This window comes from Malurus melanocephalus, unplaced genomic scaffold (genome assembly GCF_030028575.1).
Source record: "Malurus melanocephalus ecotype Western Australia unplaced genomic scaffold, MMel_1.1 scaffold_86, whole genome shotgun sequence".
Lineage (NCBI taxonomy): Eukaryota > Metazoa > Chordata > Aves > Passeriformes > Maluridae > Malurus > Malurus melanocephalus.
Window position 1 is genome coordinate 1,406,336 of NW_026623318.1, and position 10,888 is coordinate 1,417,223.

Genomic DNA, 10,888 nt, shown 5'->3' on the forward strand with positions numbered 1-10,888 from the left:
GGGGTTGGGGGCTCGGGGGCGTTCGGGGTGTCAGGGCCGTGTCAAGGGGGTGTTTGGGGCGGTCACGGGGGCCTCGGGGGAGTCTCAGGTTGTGTTTGGAGGTTTCAAGGAGTGTTTTTGGGGTGTTAAGGGATGCTGGAATCTCGGGGAGGACACACGTGGCAGCGGCRGGTTCGGGGCTCCCCCAGCAGGGAGCTGGTGCTGTGGGGCACCGGGGTCACCCCGAATTCCCCCAGAGCGCAGCCGGCACCGAGGGGAGCCGGGATCCCCGAACGCCGGGAGCTGCCGCGGGAGCCGGCGGGCTCGGGGGGATCCGGCCCGATGGCCGCGGGGCTGTTCCCGGCTCCCGGGGCTTTTCCCGGCTGATGAGGTGATTCCATGCCCGGGCAGTTCCCGAGTCCCAGGGCTATTCCCGGCTGCCAAGGCGAAGCCGCGCCGTGGCTGTTCGCAGCTCCTAGGGCTATTCCCGGCTCTCCAGGCGAGKCTGTGCCGGGCCTGTTCCTGACTCCGGAGTTGTTCCCACCTCCCGGGGTTGTTCCCGGCTGCCAGGGTTGTTCCCGGCTCGACAAGTCGATGCCGCGCGGGTCCATTCCCTGCTCCGGGGCCGTTCCCGGCGGGCGCAGCCGCCGCTCCCACTCGTTCCCACCTAATCCGTTCCATTCCATCCCGAACTACAACTCCCAGCGCTCCCGAGCTCTCGCCGTTCACAGCCAGATCCGGCCCCGCTCGGCGCCTTCCGCACCCCAAATTCCGGGGGGAGGAGGAGGAGAAGRGGGGTGGGGGCGAGGCCGCCGGAGCCGCTCCGGGGCTGCCGCACTCCTCCGGCCTGGCTCCCACTCCCGTTCCTATTCCCAACTCCCACTCACATTCCCGCTCTCCCAGGACCCTGCCGCGGCCATTTGAGAGAGTCGGTGGCGGAAGGAGACCAGGAAAAGGCTGGGAAGAGGCCGGGAAAGAGCCGGGAAGCAGCTGGGAAAGAGCCCTCGAAGAGGCCGGGAAGGGGCCGGGAAGGGGCCCCGGAGGAGCGATGTCCGCGGGGGGAGCGCCCCAGGTACCCGGGGGATTCCCGGCGGGATCTCCCGCTCTTCCGCCATCCCAGGACATTTGGGGGCATCCCGGGGGAAATTCACGGGCCGGGGGTTTTCCCGTGCTTTTTTCTTCAATCGCCGGACCCCTCTCCCGGTTTTCGGGGGATGAGTTTTTTTGGGAAATCGGCACTTAGGGAAGTCCCGGAGCATGACGGGGGAGACAAGCCCCCGGCTGTGCCTCCRCCAGGCTCCGGGAGTTTGAGGAAATGAGAGGAATCTGGGAGGGCACCAGGGGAGGGGGGCTTCGGGAGTGTTTGAGGCCCCTGGAAATGTGGGATTGGCTCCTCAGGAAAGATTCCTCCCTCGGTGTGGGTCCTGGCGGGTCCTGGCTGGAAAGAGCTGRTTTGGGTGGTGGGCAGTGGGGATTGGGGGGATAGGGACCTGCTTTGCGGCTCAGAGATCCGTTTTAAAGGAGCAGGATTGGGGATGTTTTGGGGTAACAAGGATCTTGTTTGGGGAGCAGGAATTTGCTGGGGGAGCAGGGATTTGGTTTGGAGGGGTAGAGATCTAATTTGGGGGAGCAGGGATCTGGTTTGGAGAGCAGGCATGTGGGCTCCATTCTAGAGCAAGGAACCCGAAGTTCATATTTGGGATGCATGATAGGAGAATGATCCTTGTCCTGGGCCTATGCCAAACCCAGGGAAAGGTCCTAAAACATCCCAAAATGACCCAAATGGCTCCAAAACGCCACTGAGCCGCTGCCCCCTCCCCAGCCTGCCCACGCCCTGGATCTGCTCCCGTATTCCCGGCTGAGCCCGGCACCGCGGGCTGCATCCCAGCTGGATGCCGTTGGCGCCGAGATCCCGTCAGATCCCTGCACAGGTGAGCGAGGGTGACACCCCGGGGTGGGGGTGGAATTCTTCGCTCGGAGCTCAGTGCATTTTTGTGGGAACTTTGAACTGGGATGATGAAAGTGTTYTGGGGGATTCCCGGGGATGGGAGAGGCTGTGGGAAGAGCCCAGAGCCCAGSAATGGCTCCATCCCACCTTCCCTGGACCCCTTCTCGAGGAGCAGCCCCATTCCCTGTTGCCAGAGCCCGGCTCTCCCAGGAGCAGCTCAGTCCTGGCTCTCCCAGCGGCAGTTCTGTCCCTGATCCTGACTCTCTAGTGCCCCTTGTTCCCCCAGGGTACCGGTTCTTCAAGCCRGGGGGTTTGTTTGGGATGAAGCCGCCGGAGGAGCCATTCGGAGCCRCGCGGACGGGCCCGGAGGATTCCAAGGCCCTGGGCAGTCCCTGCGCTGGTGAGTCCAGACCCATGGGAATGGGGGAGCAGTGGSATCAGGGGCCTCGGGAAAGTACAGGCTGGGGTGGTTTGGGGACACTGCGGGCCAATTTGGGACTTTTGGGGGGCAGTTTAGACCAGTTTAAGACTACTTTCCGCCATTTTGGGGCAGTTTTCAGCCATTTTGGTGTCATTCCAGGCCAATTCACAGCCATTTATGACYGATTTATGGCAATTCTGAGCCAGTTTTGGCCAGTTTTGTGGACCAGTCTTGGTCATTTTAGACCAGTTTTCACCGTTCTGAGCCAGTTTGGACCATTTTGGACCTGGGTGTCAAAAACTCGGGATTTGGGGGCCCTGTAGGGTGTCACAGACCAGGAGGGTCTCGGGGAGTTGGGGCCTTTTGGGGTGTCCCCGTTCCCTGCAGTTCAGCACACAGGGGCTCACAAAGAGTGGGGGGGCCAGACCCAGGTCCTCCCCACTCGGGGCAACCCCGAATTCCCTGAGAGCCGGGATAACGCCGGGATCTCTCCGGTGCAGTGGAGCCTGGGCGGGTGAGCAAGGTGGAACCCGAGGAGAAGCCCGGCATCGGCGCCGGCTCCCTGGAGCTGTTCCCGGCCGCGGGCGGCAGCTCTGGCCGCTGGTTCCCTGGCGGGCAGCGCGGGCCTGAGCCCCCCCGGGACCCCCCGGCCCCCCGAGCCGGCTGTTGGGGGGCCCAGGGGGGYGTCCCCGGCCCCTTCCGCTGCGCCCAGTGCGGGAAGGGCTTCCGGCAGAAGCAGAGCCTGGTGACGCACGAGCGCATCCACACCGGGGAGAAGCCATTCCGCTGTGGGGACTGCGGGAAGAGCTTCAGCCAGCGGCCCAACCTGCTGACACACCGGCGTGTGCACACGGGCGAGCGGCCCTTCCCCTGYGCTCAGTGTGGCAAGAGCTTCTCGCAGAAGGCCAACCTGCTGGCGCACCAGCGCATCCACGGTACCCACCCCGATGAGGGCAAGGCGCGGGCGCGGGCACCGGCGCGGGGCTGCGCTGAGGATGCGCCCTTCGTGTGCCCTGAGTGTGGAAAGAGCTTCCGGCAGAAGCCCAACCTCATCACGCACCGGCGCATCCACACGGGTGAGCGGCCCTTCTCCTGCTTCCTGTGCGGCCGCAGCTTCAACCAGAAAACCAACCTGGTGACGCACTACCGGGTGCACACAGGTGAGCGGCCCTTCGCCTGCGCCCAGTGTGGCAAGCGCTTCACCCAGAAAACCAACCTGGTCACGCACCAGAGCACCCACACCGACCTGCGCCCCTTCCCCTGCGCCCAGTGCCACAAGTGCTTCAAGGACAAGGTGTCCCTCAAGGCCCACCAGAAGACGCACATCCCCCGCCAGCGCCGCTGCCCCGCGCGCGGCCCGGCCCCTGCCGTGCCCTTTGGGGCCCCGCCCGCCCTGCTGCCCTCCGCACCCACCCCGCAGGACCCTGCCCCCTTCGCCCCTCTCCTGCCCGCCCCAAAGCCTCCCGAGGGCGCTGAGTTGTTCCCATGCCCCGAGAAGGGCTTCCCCCCACCAGCCCCAGGCGAGCCCCCCTTCCCCTGCGCCCACTGCAGCGAGGGCGTCTGCCCCAAGGTGCCCCTGCTGCGGCCCCCTGAGGCGCCCGCGGCCACATTTGCCCCCGCCCCCCCCCTCCTGGGGCCCCTGGGGGTACAGCTGGGGCCGGGGGACGCTGCAGCCCCCCCGGAAAAGCCGTTCATCTGCAACCAGTGCGGGAACAGCTTCGGGCTCTGGCTCGCCCTCGTCGCCCACCAGAAGAGCCACGCAGGGCATAAGCCGTGCCCTGGGGCCCCCCCCACCGAGCCGGGCACCGAGCAGTCCCCCGGGTCCCCCCCGGCTCGGGCGGGAGAGGGCCGGTCCTGGCCGTGCCCCGAGTGCGGGCGGGGCTTGGCGCAGTGCGGGCGGCCGCAGCGGCACGGGCACAGCCCCGGYGGGCGCGGCCCCTTCCGCTGCGACACCTGCGGCAAACGCTTCAGCCTCAAAACCAACCTGGCCACCCACCAGCGCATCCACACAGGTGAACGGCCCTTCACCTGCGGCGTCTGCGGCCGCCGCTTCAACCAGAAGGGCAACCTGGTGACGCACTACCGGGTGCACACGGGCGAGCGCCCCTTCGCCTGCGCCCAGTGCGGGAAGCGCTTCGCACAGAAGCCCAACCTGCTGGCACACCAGAAGACGCACCTGGGCCGCCAGCCCTTCACCTGCCTCGAGTGTCCCAAGCGCTTCAAGAGCAAACTGTCCCTGCGGGTGCACCAGAGGGTGCACACCGGGACCCCCGGCCCAGCCCCCGGCGCCCCGGACCCCACCGGGAGTCCTTTCCCCTGCGGGCTCTGCGGAGAGGCCTGCGGGGAGCACGGGGGGCTGCGGCCGGGCCACGGTGGCGGCGAGCGGCCGCACGCCTRCGCTGAGCAGCTGCACACCTGTGCCAAGTGCCCCCACACTTGCACCGAGCATCCCCACGCCTGCGCTGAGCGTCCTCACGCCTGCACCGAGCAACCCCATGGCTGCGCCGAGCGTCCTCACGCCTGCGTCGAGCGGCTCCACACCTGCGCCGAGCAGCGCTGTGCCTGTGCAGAGCACCCTCACGCCTGTGTGGAGCGGCCCCACCCCTGCGGGCAGCCACACCCCTGCACCGAGCGGCCGCCCCCTTGTGCTGAGTGTCCCCACCCCTGCGAGCAGCCCCACGCCTGCACCAAGCGGCCCCACGCGTGCGAGCAGCCCCATGCCTGTGCCGAGTGTCCCCGTGGCTGCGTCGAGCATCCTCACACCTGCGCCGAGCATCCTCGCCCCTGCGAGCGGCCCCACCCCTGTGAGCGGCCCCACACGTGTGCCGAACAGCCCCACGCGTGTGCAGAATGTCCCCACGGGTGTGCCGAGTGTCCCCACGGCTGCGCTGAGCGGCCCCACACGTGTGCTGAGTGCGGGAAACGGTTCCGGCAGAAGGTGAACCTGGCCGTGCACCTGCGGACGCACACCGGGGAGCGGCCGTTCCGCTGCGCTGACTGCGGCAAGGGCTTCAGCCAGAAGGCTCACCTTCTGCGGCACCGCCGCACCCACGGCGCCGGCCTGCCCCCGCCCTGTGTCACCGGGGACCCGCTGGGCAAGGCCCCTGAGCCCCCCGCGCTGTTGCTGCCGCCCTGCTCCCGCGGGGTCCCCCCAGTGCGCCCCGACAGTCCCACGGGTGCCGCCGACATCCTCCTGCAGCTGATGCAGGACGAGCCTCCCCCGGGCCCCGGCGCCGCCCCGGCCCCAGCGCCCCCTTGCAAGTGCCCCGGAGGGGGCCCGAGCCCCCGGGCGCCGGGGCTGCCCCCTCCGTGCTGCTGCGCCGCCTGCCTGGCCCCCCGCCCGCCTGAGCCCCACCGTGGGCAGCTCTGGCCCAAGGCCGGCGGCTGCGCTCGGGCCTTCGAGGAGAAGCGAGTGCCAGGAGTGCCGGAGCAGGAGCGTGGTGAGGAGAAACCGGCCCCATGTCCCGGCTGCCTGTGATGCCCCCGGGTCCTGCCCCGCTGCCTGTGACCCTCACGCTGGGATCTGCACCGAGACCTCTCCAGGACCCCCCCCCTCCCCGGTTGCCTGTGATCCCCCACATTGGACTCCCCATGGGACCCCCACTGGCAAAGGCGGGCCCTTGGCTCCTTCGCTCCCCCAGAGCRGACCTGGAGGAGGATGGAGCGGAGAGGACATAGCCAAACAGATGGAGCCGAGGCATTGGTGACAAGGTGCTGTCACCAGTCAGATACAGCGCTGGGACTTGGAGAAGCCTCCATCAGGGGCTGATGGGGCAAAGCAGAGCCAGACTGGGACACTGCACGTTTCTGGCTCTGGAAGACACCAAAGGGCTGSAGGGGACAGTGCTGGACCTGTGTCTGCCATGTTGGCTTCAGCCCCACAGGCCAGGAAAGGCTGGACACAGTGGATTTGCATCCACTGGAGTCAGACTTGGGACAAGAGGGGCCTTCAAGGGCTCCGTCTAACTTCCGGGACCCTCCATCCTATTCCAGAATGGATGGCATTCCCCCGGGACACAGCTGGGATGGGAGTGCCTTGGGATGGACTCTTCCTGCAGCAGGGTGACCTCCTGAGATCCCGGGGGCAGCTCCAAGCAGAGGAGTTGGGGGAACACTGGGAAAACAGCCTGGAAAACAGCCTGGGAGGGCTCAGCTCTGCTTCCAGAAGGGCCCTTGGAGATGCCTCCGGTGCCAGGGGGTGGGGGGGCAGCTTGTGCTTCTGCTTGCTCTGGATAACTGCGCGCTTTGGGACTCAATATTCTGGGATGGGGTGGCTGCTGGAGCCGGAGTCAGAGCCGTGGGGGTGGTGGGGGCTGCGGGAGGTTCCGGGGGCACGGGGTGCTTTGCTGGGGTTTGCTTGGTGTTCCCCCCGGTGTGACGCAGCCAGGGATCCACGCCCTCGGGCTGAGCTTCACCCACAGAGACCGGGAGCTGCCATTGCTTCATCCCAAAGGAAATCAGATGTTCTGATGGGACCGACACCGGGACAGCCACCACTGGAGCTCTGGCCGGGCAGGAGGTCTCACCCCGCTTCCCCTTCCCCCAGCTCTGCTCTCCGCAATTCTATTTTTTGAGGTTATTTAAAATAAAAGCTTCTGATGGCTCTGGGGCTCCAGGTCTTTTATCTGGGACTGGGGGGGATGTGGGGCGTCTTTCTGGAGCCTCAGTTCTGGCCTGAATCCCAGGAAGGGCTCTGCCAGCTGCAGCCCCAGCCTGCCSTGGCCGAGGGGCCACCAGGACAGTGACAGCGCTGGGACTTTCCAACCTGCTCTRCAGCCACCAAACCTCACCTGGACTCAGGACCAGGGTGCTCACCAAGCCGACCCCAGGGTCACTGTCACATCCACTGGGGTGGCACCAACACCCCCGGTGYTCTTGGGGACAGATGGGGGCTCTCACACCTGGGGCTCTCACTGCGGGGACACACTGGGAAACAAGACACCCTGTGCCACCGGCCAGGCGTGGCCAAGATTCCCCTGCCCTGGCTGGGGACTCCTGGTGCCACCTCGGATGGGTTCTGGGAGGTTTGGGCATGGGCTGTGGGGTCAGGACGCGGGAGGCTCTGATTGTCCCTGATCTGGGACTGGGGTGGACACGCAGGGTGGGGCCCTTTGCGTTGGCACTCTCTGGTACGAGGCCCTACCGTGCGGGACCCTCTGTGGGGTGTGGGGGCTCCCAGGCCCCGGAGTCACCAGGCCGGTTCCTCGGGATTTGGGGGGGAATGAGGGGTGGTCTTGGCGGGGGGGGCGTGTCTCCGAGCAGCCCCAGTTTGAAGGTGGCTGACGCTGGCGGCGTGGGCGATCGTGGCCGGAGCGGGGGCGGATCCCACCGGATACGGGGAAGGAGCCGGATCCCGGCACCCACCGGTGCTGCCGCCGTCGCACCGGCAGAGCCCGGCTGCCCGCCCAGTGCCCCCAACACTCGATTCCGGTGCCTCCCCGCTCTCCGGGGGCCGCTCCCCCAGCCCAGCCCCTTCCGCCGGCGCCGCCATCGGGCCCCGCCCGGAGATGCAGCGGGTGAGCCCCGGAGGGACCCGGGGGGGCCCGGGGGTCTCCGGGGGTGCAGCGGCCGCGGTGTTCGGCGGAGAGACCGGCCCCGGGCCGGGGGGGAGCCGGGGGTCCCCGCGGGAGGGGGGGGGGGGGCTTTGGGGGGGGCGGGGGGGGGTGTCCGACGCCTCCGGTCGGGATTAGCGGCGGGGATCGGGCGCCCGGAGCCTGGGGGATGCTGCAGCCCCGCCTGACCCCCTTGGGGTGTCCAGCGAGGGGCGGTGCTGGAGGCCCCCCTGAGCCCCGCGCTGTCCCTGCCAGGGGGTGCTCCCTGAGGTGACATTCGACGAGGTGGCCGTGTATTTCTCCCCCGAAGAGTGGGCAGAGCTGGCGCCCTGGCAGCGGGCACTGCACCGAGAGGTCATGGGCGACAACTACGACCTGGTGGCCAGCCTGGGTGAGGGGACGGGGGCGTGGGGCAGGGGACGCCACGGGGCTGGGGGGGCACAGGGCAGGGGTTGCCGCAGGGCTGGGGGTTCCATGGGGTTGGGGACACAGTCAAAGGCTGAGCTGGGCGTGTGGAGGCTGAGCCCGTGGTCTGGGGTCTTGGCTGGGGGTCTGGGGGCTCAGGGCTTCAGAGGCTCAGCCAGGGTCTGGGTACATGGCTGGGGATCCCTTGGCAGAACTGTGGGTCTGGGGGCTGAGCCGGGGGTCCACGGCCTGAGCACCCCGCAGAGCTCACCCCCCACCTCTCCGTGCAGAGAGGGCTCCACSTGTGTCCCGGGTGGGAGGAATAATGGCACCAGGCACACCGGCCCCGCTGCCCCCGCGTCTTCAGCACGCCCCGCCGGCTTGGTGATGATTCCCTGGTGACGGTGGCGCTTCTCAGGCGCTGCGGGGGACACTGAGGGTCCTCTGTCCCACACAGACCCTAACTGCAAGCTCACCCACGTGAAGGAGGAGCCACACGAGGGTGTCCCCTGCGCTAGGGGACACAGTGGATCTCCTGACACCACCGACACCAGTGAGTGACCGGGGACACCCGTGGGGACACCCGATGGGGCTGGGGGGTCGCTGTGGGACGAGGGGCTGGCCCTGGACAGACCCCCTGTCTGACACCGCCCTGAACTGGGTCGGGGGTTCTCCCCGGTATCACAGGGGTGGGCCACATGYAGTCTCCACGGTGACACTCTGTTCCCAATAGGTGCCTGGGGTGGTTCTGACAGCAAGGACGACGCCGGGGGACATTGGGAATTGGCGTACGGTGTCCCCCGCTCCGGCTGGCGTGACACCGAGCCGGGGATCTGCGCCAGGGCACTCCCCCGGGAGGTGCCGGCGGTGTCGGGGCTCCTCTGCAGCAGCCGCGGGCTGAGCTCCAGGGCGGAGGTCACGCTCCGGGCGCACCCGGACCGGCCGTACCTGTGCGGCACCTGCGGCAAATCCTTCCGGCACCGCCGCAATCTCCTGGCGCACAAGAAGCTGCGGGGAGGTGCCCGAGCCCAGCACGGCTGCGCCGACTGCGGCCGCACCTTCTGCCTTCGCGGGGACCTGCTGCGGCACCGCGACACCCACCGGGCGTGTCCCCCGGGCCACCGGCACTTCCCGGGCGAGGAGCGGCCCTTCGTGTGCGGGCGCTGCGGCCGCAGCTTCAGCTGGAAGGAGAGCCTGGAGCTGCACCTGCGGGAGCACCGCGCCCCCGAGCGCGCCCACCCGTGCCCCGAGTGCGGCCGCACCTTCTCCCGCCGCGAGTACCTCCGGCTGCACCGCCGGGCGCACTCCGGCCAGCGGCCCTTCCTCTGCGGCCGCTGCGGCCGCGCCTTCGCCTCCCAGGCCAACCTGAGCACGCACCGCAAAACGCGCCGGCGCTGCCGCCCCCGCGACAGGGACTCCCGAGGGGATGGGGACCTGCCTGGGGACAGGAAGAGGGACCCCTGAGGGGATGGGGACCCACTCTGAAACGGAGACCTGCTCAAGGACAGGCATGCTTGCAGGGATGGGGACCTGATTGCGGACAGGGACCCCCTCGGGCACAGGGACCCCCGCAGGCATAGGGACCCCCTTAGGGACAGGGACCCTCTGGCGGGTGACCAGCAGTAGCTGCGGGACTGGGATTGTCCCAGTGCTCCGATGGATGTGTCCCCGCTGGTGCTGCAGCCACCCCAGGGCGCCCCTGGAGCCACAAGCTCCTCGCAGTTCCTGAAACCAGGGGACTTCTCTATGTCAGAGACCTTGGCAAGTCCCTCAGGGATGTTTCTCCATGTCCCTTTTGCCCCTTGSGAAATCTCTCCAGGAGACTTCCGTGTGTCCCTTGAAGTGCCTTCAAACCCTGAAATGTCCCTTCAGGGCACTTCCAGTTCTCCCAGACCTTGGAAAATCCTTCTGGGATGTTTCCCTTTAAATCTTGAAGTATCTGGAATGTTTTTCCATTCCATTTGGACCCTGGAAAATGGKTCTAGATTTTTTTTCCATGATCTCTTTGGTTCATGAAGTATCTTCAGACATGAATATTTCTCCAGTGCGCTTCCTAGTTCTCCCAGTCGTTGGAAAATCTCTCTGGGATGTTTCTCCGTATTATCTTTACACCTTAGAAAAACCCTCAGAGATGCTTCTCCATGTCCCTTTTGACTTTGAAGTATCTTTGTACCTTGGAAAATCCCTCTGGGATGTTTCTCTGTGTCCTCTTCAGACACTGAAGTACCTTTGGACCCTGGAATGTCCCTCCAGGGCATTTYCCAGTCCTTGCCAGTCCCACCAGTGCCCTGCACTGTGTCCGTATTTAAAGGCAGAAATTTCTTTAAATCTATTTTAATTTTTATATGTCATTTATTTGTTCTTTTCTGTTCTATTTTATCTAATTCTGTTTGTTATTCCAGTTGTTCTCTTCTGCTTATTCCAATTCTCTTACTTCATTCTGTTCTTCCTATGCCATTTAATTCTATTTAATTCTATTTATTTCTGTTCTATTTATTCTCTTTAATTAGGAGGAAGGGCAGGGAGGGAGGAAGGGGAGGAAGGAAGGGAGGGAGGGAGGAGACTCCTCTGGGGCCTTTGTCA

General features: G+C 66.3%; 2 protein-coding genes across 3 annotated transcripts in view; both read left to right on the plus strand.

The window, feature by feature from the left end:
- The window catches only part of LOC130574634 (uncharacterized), a 16,325-nt gene extending 9,374 nt beyond the window's left edge, over window positions 1-6,951 (plus strand). The window contains exons 7-10 of the mRNA XM_057367969.1: window positions 514-1,051; window positions 1,802-1,910; window positions 2,214-2,327; window positions 2,849-6,951. Coding sequence (XP_057223952.1) covers window positions 514-1,051; window positions 1,802-1,910; window positions 2,214-2,327; window positions 2,849-5,826 — 3,739 coding nt within the window. The 3' untranslated portion in view covers window positions 5,827-6,951. The remainder of the gene's footprint in view (window positions 1-513; window positions 1,052-1,801; window positions 1,911-2,213; window positions 2,328-2,848) is intronic.
- An 856-nt stretch (window positions 6,952-7,807) lies between these two features.
- REPIN1 (replication initiator 1) lies at window positions 7,808-9,831 on the plus strand. Of its 2 annotated transcripts, XM_057367886.1 has the most exons (5): window positions 7,808-7,864; window positions 8,156-8,291; window positions 8,763-8,858; window positions 9,039-9,739; window positions 9,782-9,831. In XM_057367886.1, the coding sequence occupies exons 1-5, from the start codon at window positions 7,856-7,858 to the stop codon at window positions 9,788-9,790; spliced, it is 951 nt and encodes a 316-aa protein (XP_057223869.1). In that variant the 5' UTR covers window positions 7,808-7,855; the 3' UTR covers window positions 9,791-9,831. The 2 variants fall into 2 exon arrangements, with proteins under 2 accessions (XP_057223869.1, XP_057223867.1); XM_057367884.1 differs by having other exon boundaries at window positions 9,039-9,793.
- The last annotated feature ends 1,057 nt before the right edge of the window (window positions 9,832-10,888 follow it).

Bases quoted from the DNA above. Each gene is read 5' to 3' on its own strand.
- REPIN1 (XM_057367884.1), top strand. The intron at 8,292-8,762 runs GTGAGGGGACGG...TGTCCCACACAG, and splicing joins CGACCTGGTGGCCAGCCTGG to ACCCTAACTGCAAGCTCACC. The intron at 8,859-9,038 runs GTGAGTGACCGG...TGTTCCCAATAG, and splicing joins TCCTGACACCACCGACACCA to GTGCCTGGGGTGGTTCTGAC.